The following is a 14,088-nucleotide window of genomic DNA, read 5'->3' as shown; positions in this document are numbered from 1 at the left end:
ATTGGGGTCACTCTGCCAGGAAATGTTGTGGCCTTCGCTTATCTTGAGAAATAATAAATTGCAATGTCCTATTAATAGTAAAGGGTAATGATTTTGCTTTTCAAACAAAACAATATCTGCCAGATAAAAGGGGAAGAGATCCTTTGGAAGGTAAGGAACCCCAATTATTATCAAGCCTACCGCCTTTTGAACACAGCATATGCTCTTAATTTTTTAAATTCTTTTGCCGTTCCCAAGAAATCCAAATCAGCGTCATTAAAGCCAATTTCTTTCTCTCCCTTTTTTTCTCCCTCTCTGCCTCTTCTTTCTATAGTGGTGTGAAAGTTCAGTTATTCTCCATCGTGAGTAAAAAGCTTTGGAAATCAGCTAATGTGCCAACACCGGGAACATATCCAGGCCCACGGTGAGAAAATGGAATGTGTGCTGTTGAATTATTATTTTTGTCCTGTAGGTTTACATCTACGCCTTTGTATTATGTAAATTTATGAGAAGCTGTGAATCACAGGGTTAGGTAGAGGAGGGGTTTCTTCCCCTCCACAGGCAGCAGGAACCGACCCCATTCAGTCATTGAAGGATGCACAGCCTTCTTCTTCTCCCTGCTTTGTACCCAGACCCAGCTCCTCTCCCCACCGCCGACCCCGCGGCCCGGCGGGGGCTCAGGGCTGCCACGCAGGCCCCAGGGGCCTCAGTGGCGGGCACGTTCGTGACATCAGTCGGCCGGCCCCACGAGGTCACCGCGGGCCGCGGAGTGCTGCTTCCCTGTTTACCAGCGTCAACACTGAGGCGGGGCGCTTAACGCTCCGCAGCGTCTCCCGTACCCTCTTCCTCTCTGGGTCTAACGGGAAACTATGAGGGCAGACCTGCCGTCAGTGAAAGCCAAAGAGTGAAATGAACTTAAAGAGGACACGGAGGGGAGAGAAAAAGAAACATGACTTCCAAATTAATTCAAACCAAGACAGCAATAATTTAACATGGTAAAAGTTAGTAAGATTCCTTAAAAGACGGATCAAGCCTCTTCTTGGCATTTACATCTCAACTCTCGAAATGCGTACAATGCCTGTGGGAGCGGGTCTGAGAGAGGCCTGGCGGGGAGGGGTAGTTTGTATCGCAAAGGGGGGTCCACCCGCACCAAGAGAAGGGGGACGACAAGTGGCTGAGCGTCTCCCTCCCTCTTTCAGGGACTAAGCCAGCTGGAGGTGGCCGCGGGGTATCGCGCTCGTTGGACAGCCAACCCATTTCCTCCTCTTTTAGCAAGGAAGAAGAGCTTGGCAGGGAGAGCTCAGGAACCGGAATGAAAGGACAAATTGGAGGGTGGGACCCAAAGGGGAAACCCTTCGACAGAAGAATCTAGTTAGAAAATTCTCTCGCTTTCCCCGGGACCGTCAGCAGATACCCAGTAATTCTAAGCACAAGCCAAACGGCTCCGAAGGGAGGATTCTCGGGGGCAGGAGTAGGCACAAAAATGTATGACAATGGACAATGAAAGGTTTTTGGAGTAGAACTCAGAGGTGACCCCCCCAACCCCGTTTAAAATCGGCTTATGAAAGTGTTTTCCGGGAAACTGAAAATGACAGGCAAAACTTATTAAAAGATGCTCTAGTTCCTTCTTGGGCGTGCCACAGCGTCAGGCCTGTTTTCTTTCTCTTGACATCTAGATTAAATGGCCCTTCAGTTACACTCAGTCGTCAAAGCAAGTCTATTAGCGACTGTTCTGTTCAAAAACTTTTCAAACGGGAGCCCTCCGCCATCTGTTACTTGGTCTTTAAACCCGATCCGGCACCCCCTCCCGAAACTCTTTGGTGACTGCCCCCTTCTCCCGGCCTTGGGGGTGGGGAGGGGAGGGACGGAACCGCCGCAGGATCCGCGGGGGTGCGGCGGGGAGAGGGAGGAGCGCGATCGCGCCCCAAAGGCCCGCGGGGGGGCGAAGGTGTGGAGGCCGGAGGTCAGAGGGACGCGGGTGGCGACGTGGCGGCGCAGGCAGTCGGGGCACCGGGCGGGGGGGGGGGCGTGCTGGCCGCGCCCGGGAGCGGGGGGCGGGCGCGGAGGTCTGGCTGGCGGCGGGCTGCGGGAGTAGCGCCCCAGCTCCCAGTCCCCTCTAAGGGGCTCGAGTCACCATACCTAGCCCCTCCAAGGCAGTGTCACAGAGCCCGGTCGCCCTCGGCCTCGCCAACGTCATTTTAACTGTTCGGGACTCTTGAGCCAGGACCAATAAGTGGAGAGTCCAGCCGGGGAGCGTTGTCAGCTTTTCCGTCTCACTTCGGGCTTCCATTAAATGGCTCTGCTCCGGGAAACGAATCGTGAGTGAGGCGGGGCACCTCCGCGCCGGCGCCCGCAGCGGGAACGCAGTTCCCGTCCGAGGCCAGGGCCGGGGGACGCCGAGGTCGCCGCGGTTATGGAGGCCCCCGCGGCCGGGAGCCGCGGGTCGGCGCGGGGCGCTCCGGGCCGGGAGCCGCCGACTGCCGGGGGCCGGGAGGTAACTACATTGTTAAACGGTTCTCAGAGTTTTTTTAGCTCAAGGATTTTTTGATTTACATCTTTTGCGTCTCCATTTCTCTAAGCTCATTTTCTGCTCTGTAATATTTGAATTTCTATTATAGACATTTTTTTTCGTGGGAAATAAGGAAGAAAGTTTGAAAATAACATCAAAACTGCTCTAAACCTCTTGGGTAGTATCAAGGAAAGAATCGCGCTGTACTGAAGGTAGTTTTTATTTTGACCACAAAAATTATCTGGGGACTGCCGCAAAAACGCTAATCAGCCAATTGCATAACCAGCTATCAGTGTAGAACAAGACAGTATATTCGGGGCATCCTCTTCTAATTGTTCATTTCCCAGGATTCAACGACACCGCTGTAAATTGCAGGCAAAACTTGTCTGGCTTTTGTAGCTTGACTTCTAGGTAGTTTCTCGAATAAGTAGGAGAAATTGGGTTGCTTGTTTATAAACTTCTTTTTCCATCAAGTCCAGCCCTGAGTCGAGTCCGTAGGGAACGCACCTCACAGGCCTGTGGGAACGGGTGAGAAAAATCCCAGCATTAGTGCAGGGGCAGAAACAAACCCAGGGCAGGTGATCCCTGTCGGTAATCTTTATCGGCTCATAAACAGCTCTCACCTTTGGGGCTCTTCATTTACTTTTACAAACTGATTTCATATGTAAATACTGTTCTGAGAACAATAATTTCACTAGGTTGCAACGAAGCCCTACTAAAAAAGAAATAGTAGTAACAACAAAGGTCTAAAGATAAACAACGAACCACTCGCCCACCTCCCCTCCCCCAAAAGAAAAGAGGGCTCTGAGTTAACAACTAACCAGTGATACTACCCTTCACATGCTCTACTAAATTAGCAAAAAAAATCCATATCTGCTTCCAAACTAAAAGCACATTAGTAGCCTTAAATCTGAACTTGTCGCCCAAGTGTTTGTTGATGTGCTAGAAAGTTCTCACTGTGTATTCATTAACTAATCTGACCTACTCAACAAGACTCTTTCCTTGAACCTTGCAGACCCTCCTGTTTGGGGCCTACTCCAACACCCCACCTCCATCACACACCATAAGAAATAACAAAAGACCAGTCCGAGATAAAGACTGAGCAAAACTGCAGAAGAATTTAGGAATGTTTTTGCTCCTCTAGAAGGAAGGTAGGTTGCTATTTATTAAACAGGAAGAAGTGCGGATGGGTCTGAGAGCCTGGGGAGGGGAGGTGGTTAAAATAATAATCTTGCCCCATTTAGCTGACCGCAGCTAATAAGACGCAGAGGGAAAGCAGACTGCTATTTTTGATGAAGAGGCAGGAGTCGTGGATGTTGGAAAGACCTGAAAATCCTAAAAACATGACCAGAGATGAATTAATGCACTTGGCAGAAGGTTAGATGTTATAATATTTCTCAATCCATTTTTTTATTTTTTAAAAATGCAACATATTCTGTGACTTATTAAGGAATAAGAGATGAAAGACTGTGGATTATTTGGTCACCGAAGGCTCCATTATATTGCCTTTTATATCAGATTGCAATAATTTTGACCAAAAACTGCACTTGCTTGTGATAGGGATATAAATAAAAAGCCTGTGAAAATCATGCAACTTCTTGAGCAATCAAGAACACAGTTTAGGAAGCACTGAAATAAAAATTAGATTCCATAGGCAAAAAATGAGAACTTTAACTTATTTTAGAGGAGTAGAACTTTTTCTTATTTTCTCAAAGGTCTTAACTGAGAGTTTATCTGGTCTGTTCATGTCAAGGACTGCTCTGCTCTCTTCAGTACATCTCATGCAGGATAAGCCACACAGTTAATACTCACCTTCCACAAGGACTTAAAGTGGGGAAAATAAATACTGCCTTTCTGTGGCTGGGACGGGAGGGACACTTAAATCGCCAGCTCTGACCAAAAAAGAGGGGGATTATAAGATTCTCCAAGAAAATCCAATTGTAGTTTCTATTTTGCCATTAACAAAATGAACAAGGTTTTCTTGCATTCTTTTAATAAACAATTTTAAAGTATTGGACAGTTTTAGAAGCTTCGAAATTTGCCAAATATGCTCTGCTTTTCTTGGTGTTTTGTTTATCTTTCAAATGTGTTTGGAAAAAAACCCCAAAGTACTGGACAGATTTGACAGTAAGATGGAAGCCTTTCCTAAATACATTTTGCATTCTGTTTAAGGTAATCCTTAATTTTTTATTAACAGTTTTAGGTTAGGTTTTGAATAGAAAATACTCTAACAAATGTAATATCAAGACCTTGATTTATAAAAGCACCTCTTCAGGATTAGCAAGCTCAGGTCTGATGGTTTTAAAGGAAGGGCGTAATTGCTACTTTGAGATATCTGTGTTACTCAGATGACACCATACTTTCAAACACTTGTCAAAAGGTAAATCCCGAAAAGACCAGTGAAAAGCAAACAGTTGAAATATTAACTATACAAAACACGTATACCCCTTAGCCAATAATTTTCCTTTTTAGTTCAGTGTCCACCGAAGGAGAAATTTACTGAGGTCAAAGCAAGGCTCTTTTGCCGTTGAGGAGGGAGTGGGGGAGGGGGAAAAGGGAAGAGGGAGGGACACGCGACGAACGTAAAACAAACTGGTGGCATTCAGTCAAGACGGCAGGTAACGCTCGGGAAGCGGGTGAGTTGTACAAGTCAGTTGGGCGCTCCAAAGCTTTCCAGAGCCAGGCCGTTTCGTGCTTCTTTGCTTTTTCCTTTAAACCTGGCCCTGTGTTGGAGCAGTGCAGCATGAGGGGGATTTTTCGATGTTGGGAAGTGGCAGGTAGGAAAGGAAATCTGACCTGCCCCAAAAGGCAGCAATTAAAGTCTTAACCACGACCCATCTGTCGTGGGACGGCCCCCCGCCCCAACCCCGCCTTTCCCCTAGCAAAGCAGCCCCGCGCTCTTTGTCTGAGCAGGGAAGAAGAGGAGACAGGTTCTGAGGCCCCAACAGCAAAAGGAAGGAGAATTGCCAGCGTGTGCGCACCCTGGGTGACCGAGCCCGGGCCAAGAACCGCTCCGAAGTGGTGTGGTGTGGCGCGTCCGCCTGGACGCGCGCCTCAGTCGGCACCGCCGTACCACTGCATCTGTCCGCCTAGCCCGAAGCCACCCCAAGACCCGAAACGAGGCACTTCCCTGGCCTACTGGTTAAGGCCGGTCGCATCCAGACCTTTCTCCCAATGCATTTAGCCCTTTGGCTGCCTTCAACTTCCAATAGGACTCACGCCTCCTCCCCCACATCCTTAGCAACTGAGTTTCTTCACCACCCTCCCAGTTGCCCTGCTTTGCCGCTGGGCATCAAGGAGCCTTCCCAGCCCAGGCTCTGGGCGGTTTCCACCCCTCTGCGCTCGCCCGGCGGGGGCGGGGCAGACCCTCACGAACAGCCCGTGTGAGTGGCCTGGGCTGAGCAATGGGGTAGGGAGGAGGGATTATTGTGAGGTTAATTTCCTCCGTTTGGGGTCCCAACTTCGCATTTTGGGGTGGCGTTCCTCAGGGGCTCAACAATCCCAGGGCTTCTAGCCTGCTTGCCTGCAGCCCCCCTTTCCAGGGCTCTTGCGAGAAGACACCCACAGCCACCCGATGTCTGGCACCCGTCACCACCTGTTCTACACGCACTCACTGAGGGTAACTCACCAGGTAGATGGCACCGTGGGCTGCTGCGGGCGACCACTCACCGGGGCGTGCAGGCCGCGAGGTTCTGAGGCGGCACCTCTGCGCTCTTCCTCCACTTCCTGGCTCGAGCTCCCGGCCGCCGGCTCCTAGCTGCGCAGCCGCTAGTCCCGGAGCTAAGCTCTGCATGTTCGCAGGCTTGCAAAGGGGAGCAACGAGGAGCGTGAGCGCGGCTGCCCTCGGCGCGCTCCGGGCCGCGCGAGTCTTGGCGGCGAGACCCCGCGCAGCCGGAGGAGCAGCCAACCGAGTCTTCCCGGAACACTCCTTACGCTCTACCACTCCTCCCGGAGAGTTTTGACCGGGGCGCCAGATCTCGGGGCGCCTGCATAAGGGGGCGTTGCAGGGGCTGGGTCTCCGCGCGCTCGCGCGCCCGCAGGTCCCGACGCTTGCCGCCTCGCGGTGCACACACAGCCTGGCTGCGTCCCGCGCTGCTGTAAGGAGGAGCGCGGACTCTAGCAGTACGGATGTGGGGGTTTGGGGGTGGAATCCCTAAGTTGTTTCCCTTCTCAGCTCAACTTTCAGTATTTAAAATGCTCCGACAGAGCTCTGAGAGCAGGTACTTAAGAAATACTTTTCCCGGGCTCTCAGTGGGGGTACAAAAGCGCGCGCGCGTGTGTCTGTGTATATCAGGGGTGGGGGCCGGCCGTAGCCGAGGCTTCTTTTGGTGTGACACCCGCTTATTCCTTGCAACTCCTCAACTTTGTGGCTGCAGTGCGTCTTTCCCAAGCTTATGTCACGACATCGCATTTACAAAACCACACACACATAACAAGCCTCCCAAGGCCTTTAATACTCAGGGACGTTTTGTGAGGCCAGTTACCTGCTGGCGTCTTCCAAGTGGTCCAGACTCGGATCGGGCCGCAGAGACTCTGGGATGCGGGAGTCCTGAGCCCCACGCCCTTAGAGGAGCCCTAGAAAGAGGGCTGCGGAGGAGGCGGCGCGGCTTTGACCCAGGCCCAGTGTCTGCCCGGCGGAACCGTGCAGGGAAAGCTCGGATTTCGCTGCGGTCGGCTTCCTGGCCGTGGCTTTCTGGAGCCTGGCGTTTCATAAATATGGCCTGGCGTTTGCCCCTGAATTAGATTCTGTTTCCTTTTTTAGCCCTTGCACAATGATTTTAGATGATGTCACTTAGAGCTAAACGAGAAAATTGATCTCAGATTTGCTTGGCCTTTAAAGCCTGGTTAAGCAGATTGAGAATTAAAAAGACAGAGGAAAAAGCGAAGGGGCGGGGGGAGGATGGTGAGGTGTGCGCCCGAAAGACTGTGCGCAGAGGGGAGGGCGTGCCGCTCTGCGAAGGGCGCCCCCGCCTCTTCTGGGCGGGGGAACTTCACTCGCCAATGAAAAGTAGCCACTGACTGCAGAGGAAAAAAAAAAAAAGTTTTCCTGTTGACTGTTGGAAGCGAATTGAGCAATTATCTAGTTTACCTTCTCCTCTTGGAAGTTAACGATTGGCGAGATCTTGGCTGCGTTATTGACACAACACTTTCTATTGATAGAAATAAGTAGTGATTGTCCTCGAGTCATTGGTGCGCCAAGAACTCTGAGATGGGCTGGCAGGAGTCCATTGGGCTGGGCAGGCAGGTTCGGCTGGTGATGCTGGGGAGGAGGAGGAGGAGGCTGCTGGTGGTGATGGTGCCCGTCCTCCTTTCCGCAGGTCTGTGACAAGCAGGGAGCAAGGACGACGGCGCAGCCTGGCCCCGGCTGACGGACGCTGGCGACTCAGTCATGGACAGTACCTGCCACAACGCGACTGCCAAAATGTTAGCTACTGCTCCGGCCCGGGGCAACATGATGAGCACCTCCAAACCCTTGGCTTTCTCCATCGAACGAATCATGGCGCGCACCCCCGAGCCCAAGGCCCTGCCCGTCCCCCACTTCCTGCAGGGAGCCGTGCCCAAGGGGGACCCCAAGCACTCCCTGCATCTTAACTCGTCGATCCCCTGCATGATCCCTTTCGTGCCTGTGGCGTACGACACGAGCTCCAAGGCAGGAATGACTGGCTCGGAGCCGCGGAAGGCGAGTCTGGAGGCTCCGGCGGCACCGGCGGCGGCGCCCGCGGCGCCCGCGTTCAGCTGCAGCGACCTGCTCAACTGCGCGCTGAGTCTCAAGGGCGACCTGGCCCGAGACGCGCTGCCGCTGCAGCAGTACAAGCTGGTAAGGCCGCGTGTGGTCAACCATTCTTCCTTCCACGCCATGGGAGCCCTGTGCTACCTGAATCGAGGTGACGGCCCATGCCACCCGGCGGCCGGCGTTAACATCCACCCGGTGGCCTCCTACTTCCTCAGTTCCCCTCTGCACCCTCAGCCAAAAACGTATTTAGCTGAAAGGAATAAACTGGTGGTCCCGGCGGTGGAGAAGTACCCCTCGGGAGTAGCTTTCAAAGACTTGTCCCAGGCTCAACTGCAGCATTATATGAAAGAAAGCGCCCAGCTTCTGTCGGAAAAAATCGCATTCAAAACCTCTGACTTCAGCCGAGGCTCTCCTAATACCAAGCCCAAGGTTTTCACTTGCGAAGTGTGTGGAAAGGCAAGTACTATGTAGAAGGGAGGTCTCCCGCCCTTCCACCCACCCAGCCTGCCTGCCTGCCTGCCTGCCTGCCTGCCTTCCTCCCTTCCTCCTTCCTTCCTCCCTCTTTCCTTCCCTACTTTAAAAATTTCATTTTATTTTGTTATTATTTGTATGCATTTGCTATAAGGTTATTTCCCTACCACCCCCCTCCCCGCACTGGGTTTGATTTCAAAGTGCTTGTTGGGCTAACCTGTTCTCCCTGTGTTTAACTTTAAGGTCTTTAACGCACACTATAACTTAACTCGTCACATGCCAGTGCACACAGGAGCTAGACCCTTCGTTTGCAAAGTGTGTGGAAAGGGCTTCCGGCAAGCCAGCACCCTGTGCAGGCACAAGATTATTCACACCCAGGTGTGTGTTTGTCTGTCTCAATTTCACCTGGTTTACTTCCAAACGGTTTGTAGAAAAATAGCTGCTAAACTCTTACTCTTTAGCGTAAGTTTGAAATGTGCTAGCTGGACAGGGGGAAATGCCATGTTTTTGCCTTTGTTCTGCTTAAAAGCATAAGAGACAGAACTACTGTGTTTTTGAGTTTGCAGGACTCCCCTCAATAACAAAATACCCTAACTTCCCACTTTTCTTCCCTTTCTCACAGGAAAAACCTCACAAATGTAACCAGTGTGGCAAAGCATTTAATAGAAGTTCCACTTTAAACACACATACCCGAATACACGCAGGCTACAAACCGTTTGTGTGTGAATTCTGTGGCAAAGGATTTCATCAAAAAGGTATAGAACCCAGGAGGTGTTGCCTTTCAGGGTAGTCTTACTGAAAGTTCTAATCTTTTCCAGGTATTTTAGAAAAAAACAAACAAACGATTTTTTAAAGTGCAGCTAGTTACTCGCACATATGTTGACATTCCAACCTCCTACCAGTGCGTCTGATAAGAATTAGAGAAAGACATGGTTTATATACTGAGGGGGTATTTCCTAACTGCTTGTTCTAGTTTTATAAAATTGGATTGATAAATGTGTTTTCAAGTGTGGAGGGAACGGCCTCATTGTTGGTATTTACAAGTAAACTTGGGGAGAGAAGTGCAGGCACTGAGCGCAGTCCTGCACTTGCTCTCCGAGCTCTCGCAGCTCTTCCACTTGCTTTCCAATCGTCCACTCCTCTCTTTTCAAGCTCTCTTTTCAGATCCACGTCCCTGTCATTTGTCTGTTTCAGGGAATTACAAAAACCACAAGTTGACCCACAGTGGGGAGAAGCAGTTCAAGTGCAATATCTGCAACAAGGCTTTCCACCAGGTTTACAACCTCACCTTCCACATGCACACTCACAACGACAAGAAGCCCTTCACCTGTCCCACGTGTGGCAAGGGCTTCTGCAGGAACTTTGACCTCAAGAAGCACGTCCGCAAGCTGCACGACAGCAGTTTGGGGCTGGCCCGCACGTCTGCTGGGGAGCCCGGCATGGACCCGTCGCCCCCTCTTCAGCAGATGCCACCTGCGACCTTGCCGCCTCCGCCGCCCCCGCTGCCACCCCCTGGGCCCCTGCAGCCTGGGCTCCACCCGGCCCATCAGTGATCAAGGCCAAAGTCCCTTCCCAGCCCCTTTCGGGTCCCCACTATTGAGGCAACGGGGGAAGAGAGCTGGGTCCTGCAGATCCAAGCTTGTCTGCAGACCCCAGGGCATATTGGGCCCCGTGTGTTAGAGCTGATCAGAAGCCTCTGCATTTCCCAGCCTTTCGCCTCTTGCATGCACCTGCTAAATGGTTTTGTGTATTATATCCTATATAGGCACTAACAATTATGAGAAAATTTGGGGTTTTGTTTCTGATTTTTTTTTTTTTAATTTGGAAAGACTTCATCTCGGGTGGAGAGATGGTGTTTGTTTTGTTTTTTTAAAAAACAAAATTCTGCTGTATTTATTGAGATCTGTATTATCCTACCCGGGAATGCTGCACCATTTTAATTTTATTATTGTATATATTTCCATTGTGTTATTCTGCTATCTCAAGATGCCTGCCGATTATTATCATTTCCTCTTTCCCTGAGGTAACGAGACACTGTGTGTATGTTATATATACACGCATAGATGTGTGTGCCTGTAAAGGCACGTTCCACATTCGTGATCACATACACACACATACACCTTAGAGAAAGGTGGTTCACTATGGATGAATTTGAATTTCGGTTTTGATTCCTGCACGTGAAAATTGATTCATTGACTGTTGGAAATAAATACTTGGAACATGCTTATTTAATCAACAAACTTCAGGGCTCTGTTCATATTATTCAGCTAGAGATCACTCTTCTGACAACCTCATCCTTCCATATTCTTTAAAAGCCCAGCCCTGGGTTAATATCACCTAATGTTTAATCTAAAAAACTCACCAAGAACAAACGACAGTCTCTCTAAACAGTTATAACTTTGGTAAAGTAATGAAATTTGACAAAGTTCAGAGACAGAAGATGTGGAGTTTTCTAACAGAAACATGTCTTTGTCCGGGGTCATCTGATACGTTTGTAGCGCTCAGTTAAATGGAAACAACATATCTAGGAGAGGTGTGTAATATACACACCAAACATGCTTTAGGACAATACCATTTAGAAGGGTATCTATTGTTTGCATCCTGAAGGCACATACTGATTTGTACACAGCTGGCAAAAAGAGCCTCCGTGTTTTTATGTGTGTGTATATGTTTATAGACGAATATACTTCCATTCAAGGAGGAAACATGGATGAAAACCAAAGTGTGGCGGGTGCCAGGTCCTTGAAATGCTTCAAGTGTTAATCAGCAGCTCCGCTGTGAGCTCGGGCTCTGGTGTTTTCTAACTGCAAGTCTCTCCTGTTTTCTTGCCAAAACAGTGAAACAACTGCTAAAGACTTTAATTAAGAGGGGTAATTAGTTCAGATTTATCAAAGCCGGGTTGTTATACTATTAGCTGCTCAGTAGAAGCTGCCAGACAAACTCGCAGCGCAGCGCAGCCATCCCACAGCAGCGGGACCACATCCGGGGAGAGTTGCTGGAGAAAGCGGGCCGCAGGGGTCCCCGCCTCGCCACCGCTGTCCCCGCACCCCTGCCAGCCCGCTGGGTGCGTCTCGGCCCCTCCCTCGGCCTGGCGCTCCCGGCAGGCCTGGCTGCCGCGGACAATCTACCGCAGTTCCACACGGCGGGCGCAGGCTGCAGAGAACCCGAGACTTCCTTCCTGCGCCTGGGGCAGAGCAGCGTCGCCAACTCTTGGAGCGCCCCGACGGACGCAGGAGAGAGGCGCGGGGAACGAGTCTGAAATTTGCTGTCCCGCCTCACTATTGCCCGTCTCGCGGCGCTCCGGGAAATGTGGCGCCATCAGCCAAAGGCGGGACGAAGGCCGAAGATGGGCAGGGGGCACCGCAGGGGCACGGCGGCGATTTCCTTAGCAACCAGAATCCGCATTCAAGGCAGGGAAAGACTGACGCGGGGCGCCGTGAGCCCCCGACCCGAGGGGCTCCTCAGCAGCCCAAAGGGCAGGGAGGCCACCGCCCGGGAGAAGACCGAGGGCGAGGGGATGAGCGGCCCCCGTTGGAGATCCACGCCAAGTGTAGTCGGGGCCCCTTTCGGGTTGGGGAAGCCCAAGGCGCGGAGCGCGGAGTTGCAGCGGAGGGTTCGGAGAACAGGGAATTACTGATTCCTCGCGAAGACGTGGGGTCTAACCGCCCCCGGCTCCTACCGCAGAACGCACACCCCTCGCCATCCCATCGCCCTCGCGCACTGGGCCTTCTGGGGCCAGGCCCAACGGTCGTTAGATCGAATCCCCACGTTTCTCTTTTCCTAACATCCCAACACCCCATCTTATCCTTTGCTGCAACCAGATCCATGTTAGATTTGACTCAGAAAGAGAGGGAGACTTTGGAATTCCATAGTTGGGTGGATTCTGAATCGACGCGGCTGGCAGAAGTGCGGTGTCTCCCTGAATATCGTCGCCGATTGAAAACTCCCGTCCCAGGCGCTGGCTACGTCCTCTCCCAGCTGCCCACGCCACAGAGGGAGTTTCTGGAAATGTCGTAGTTGATGGGTAACCACCTTTTGGAGGTGGCTTGGGCGGATCTTGAAAGCATTTGTTCTCATTGAGTAAACATAATGAGGTCAGGGGTCATTTTAAAGGGCAGAAAATGGCCTTTGCTTTGTGAACTTATCCTCAATAAGTATTTGAACTTATTCTCGAAACTCCAGGATGTAATTCTTGCAGACTTTCAAGGTGACACGATTTTACTGGTGAAAAGCAAGTTGAACATTGTTGAGGAAAATTACTAAACCATAAAGTAGTTACAGTGAGGAAGTATTTGTATGTGATATTCCATCACCTTTTAACCCACGCTAGTGTGCTTTGACTTAATATTGAAAAAAAGTCTTCTATGGAAAGATAGAATTGGTTTGTTTGTGTGTGTGTGTGTGTGTGTGTGTGTGTGTGTTGGGGGGAGAGGTGGAATGAATGAGAGAGGGAGAGACTGTGTGCGTGTGCGTGTGCGTGTGTGTGTATACACGCACACGCACACACGAGAGAGCGCGCGCGCGCGTTGGGGGGTTCTGTTACGCTAAACCGGAATGACTGTATAGGTCTAATTTGGGATGGTACAATAGTTCCAGAGAAGGGCAGGCAAAAGGAAACGGTTGTCTGTCTGCTTAGAGGTTTGAGTAGCTTGAAGAGGTGGTGATTAAGTAGGAGAAGCCAGAAGGAAATGCTCTAAAATAAGCACTCAAGAGAACTACTTGTCAGGAGACGAATTATCGACGAATTTTGGTTTATGACAAAGCTGCTAGAGCCTACTAAACAGCAAGGAGAATCTCCTTAAAGATAGTATGAATTTAGAGATTAAGTGGAGGGTGGGCCGATAAAAACTGATGAAGAGGAATACTTAGCTAATAGTCAATGGAAGAAGACCTTACAATTCTGCCCCCTCCAACAAATATTAAAAGGTGCTTTTTTACCCCCTTAACTGTCCAACCTGCATGTGTGTGTCTGTATGTGCTTACATAAATGTTTATGTTCATTCATGAAACAGGTACCATAAAAGTATGCATAGCAAATTGGCTCATCCCAGCCTACCTTCTTTTTACCAGCAAACTTACTCATGTTTAATAAGGAAGAGTGGTCAACATTCAGATTATCTGCAGAGGAAAATGGCTTATCTTCAGCTCTCTCTGTTGAAATTAACTTTTGGTACAGAGAAAGATGGACCATAGGTCTTCAAGGACCAATTTTAGAAAGTTACTTATCTGAAGCTTTATGTTTTGGTCAGTTTTGGAAATCAGAATATAGTCCAGAACTAATAATGTAAGTAGTTAATTTCTACCACTTTTAACACAGTGCAAATCCTGATTTCCAAATATCTCTTCCCAAAGGATATAATTTGTTCAAACTCAAAATTTTAGTTTGAGAACAAGT

The 14,088-nt window shown here is 50.2% G+C and overlaps 1 protein-coding gene and 1 long non-coding RNA gene across 9 annotated transcripts; one reads left to right on the top strand and one right to left on the bottom strand.

Annotated features, from left to right (window-relative positions):
* Positions 1 to 797: 797 nt before the first annotated feature.
* Positions 798 to 10,971, top strand: FEZF1 (FEZ family zinc finger 1). 8 transcript variants are annotated; one of them, XM_073898604.1, is made up of 6 exons: positions 798 to 974; positions 3,504 to 3,639; positions 7,807 to 8,678; positions 8,937 to 9,071; positions 9,316 to 9,448; positions 9,888 to 10,971. In XM_073898604.1, the coding sequence occupies exons 3-6, from the start codon at positions 7,878 to 7,880 to the stop codon at positions 10,244 to 10,246; spliced, it is 1,428 nt and encodes a 475-aa protein (XP_073754705.1). In that variant the 5' UTR covers positions 798 to 974; positions 3,504 to 3,639; positions 7,807 to 7,877; the 3' UTR covers positions 10,247 to 10,971. The 8 variants fall into 8 exon arrangements, 7 of the variants coding, with proteins under 7 accessions (XP_073754705.1, XP_073754707.1, XP_073754706.1 ...); XM_073898606.1 differs by lacking the exon at positions 798 to 974 and adding an exon at positions 1,282 to 1,311; XM_073898605.1 differs by lacking the exon at positions 798 to 974 and adding an exon at positions 1,338 to 1,942.
* Positions 2,693 to 6,400, bottom strand: LOC112818620 (uncharacterized). The gene is made up of 2 exons (XR_003206626.2): positions 6,117 to 6,400; positions 2,693 to 3,004 (listed from the first exon to the last, which is right to left on the bottom strand). It is a non-coding gene; the product is annotated as an uncharacterized lncRNA (long non-coding RNA).
* Positions 10,972 to 14,088: the final 3,117 nt, after the last annotated feature.

This window comes from Callorhinus ursinus, unplaced genomic scaffold, assembly GCF_003265705.2.
Source record: "Callorhinus ursinus isolate GAN/ISIS: 27379988/994484 unplaced genomic scaffold, GSC_fseal_2.0 scaffold12, whole genome shotgun sequence".
Lineage (NCBI taxonomy): Eukaryota > Metazoa > Chordata > Mammalia > Carnivora > Otariidae > Callorhinus > Callorhinus ursinus.
The sequence above is the reverse complement of the archived record's forward strand: the minus strand, read 5'-3'. Positions and strand labels throughout refer to the sequence as shown.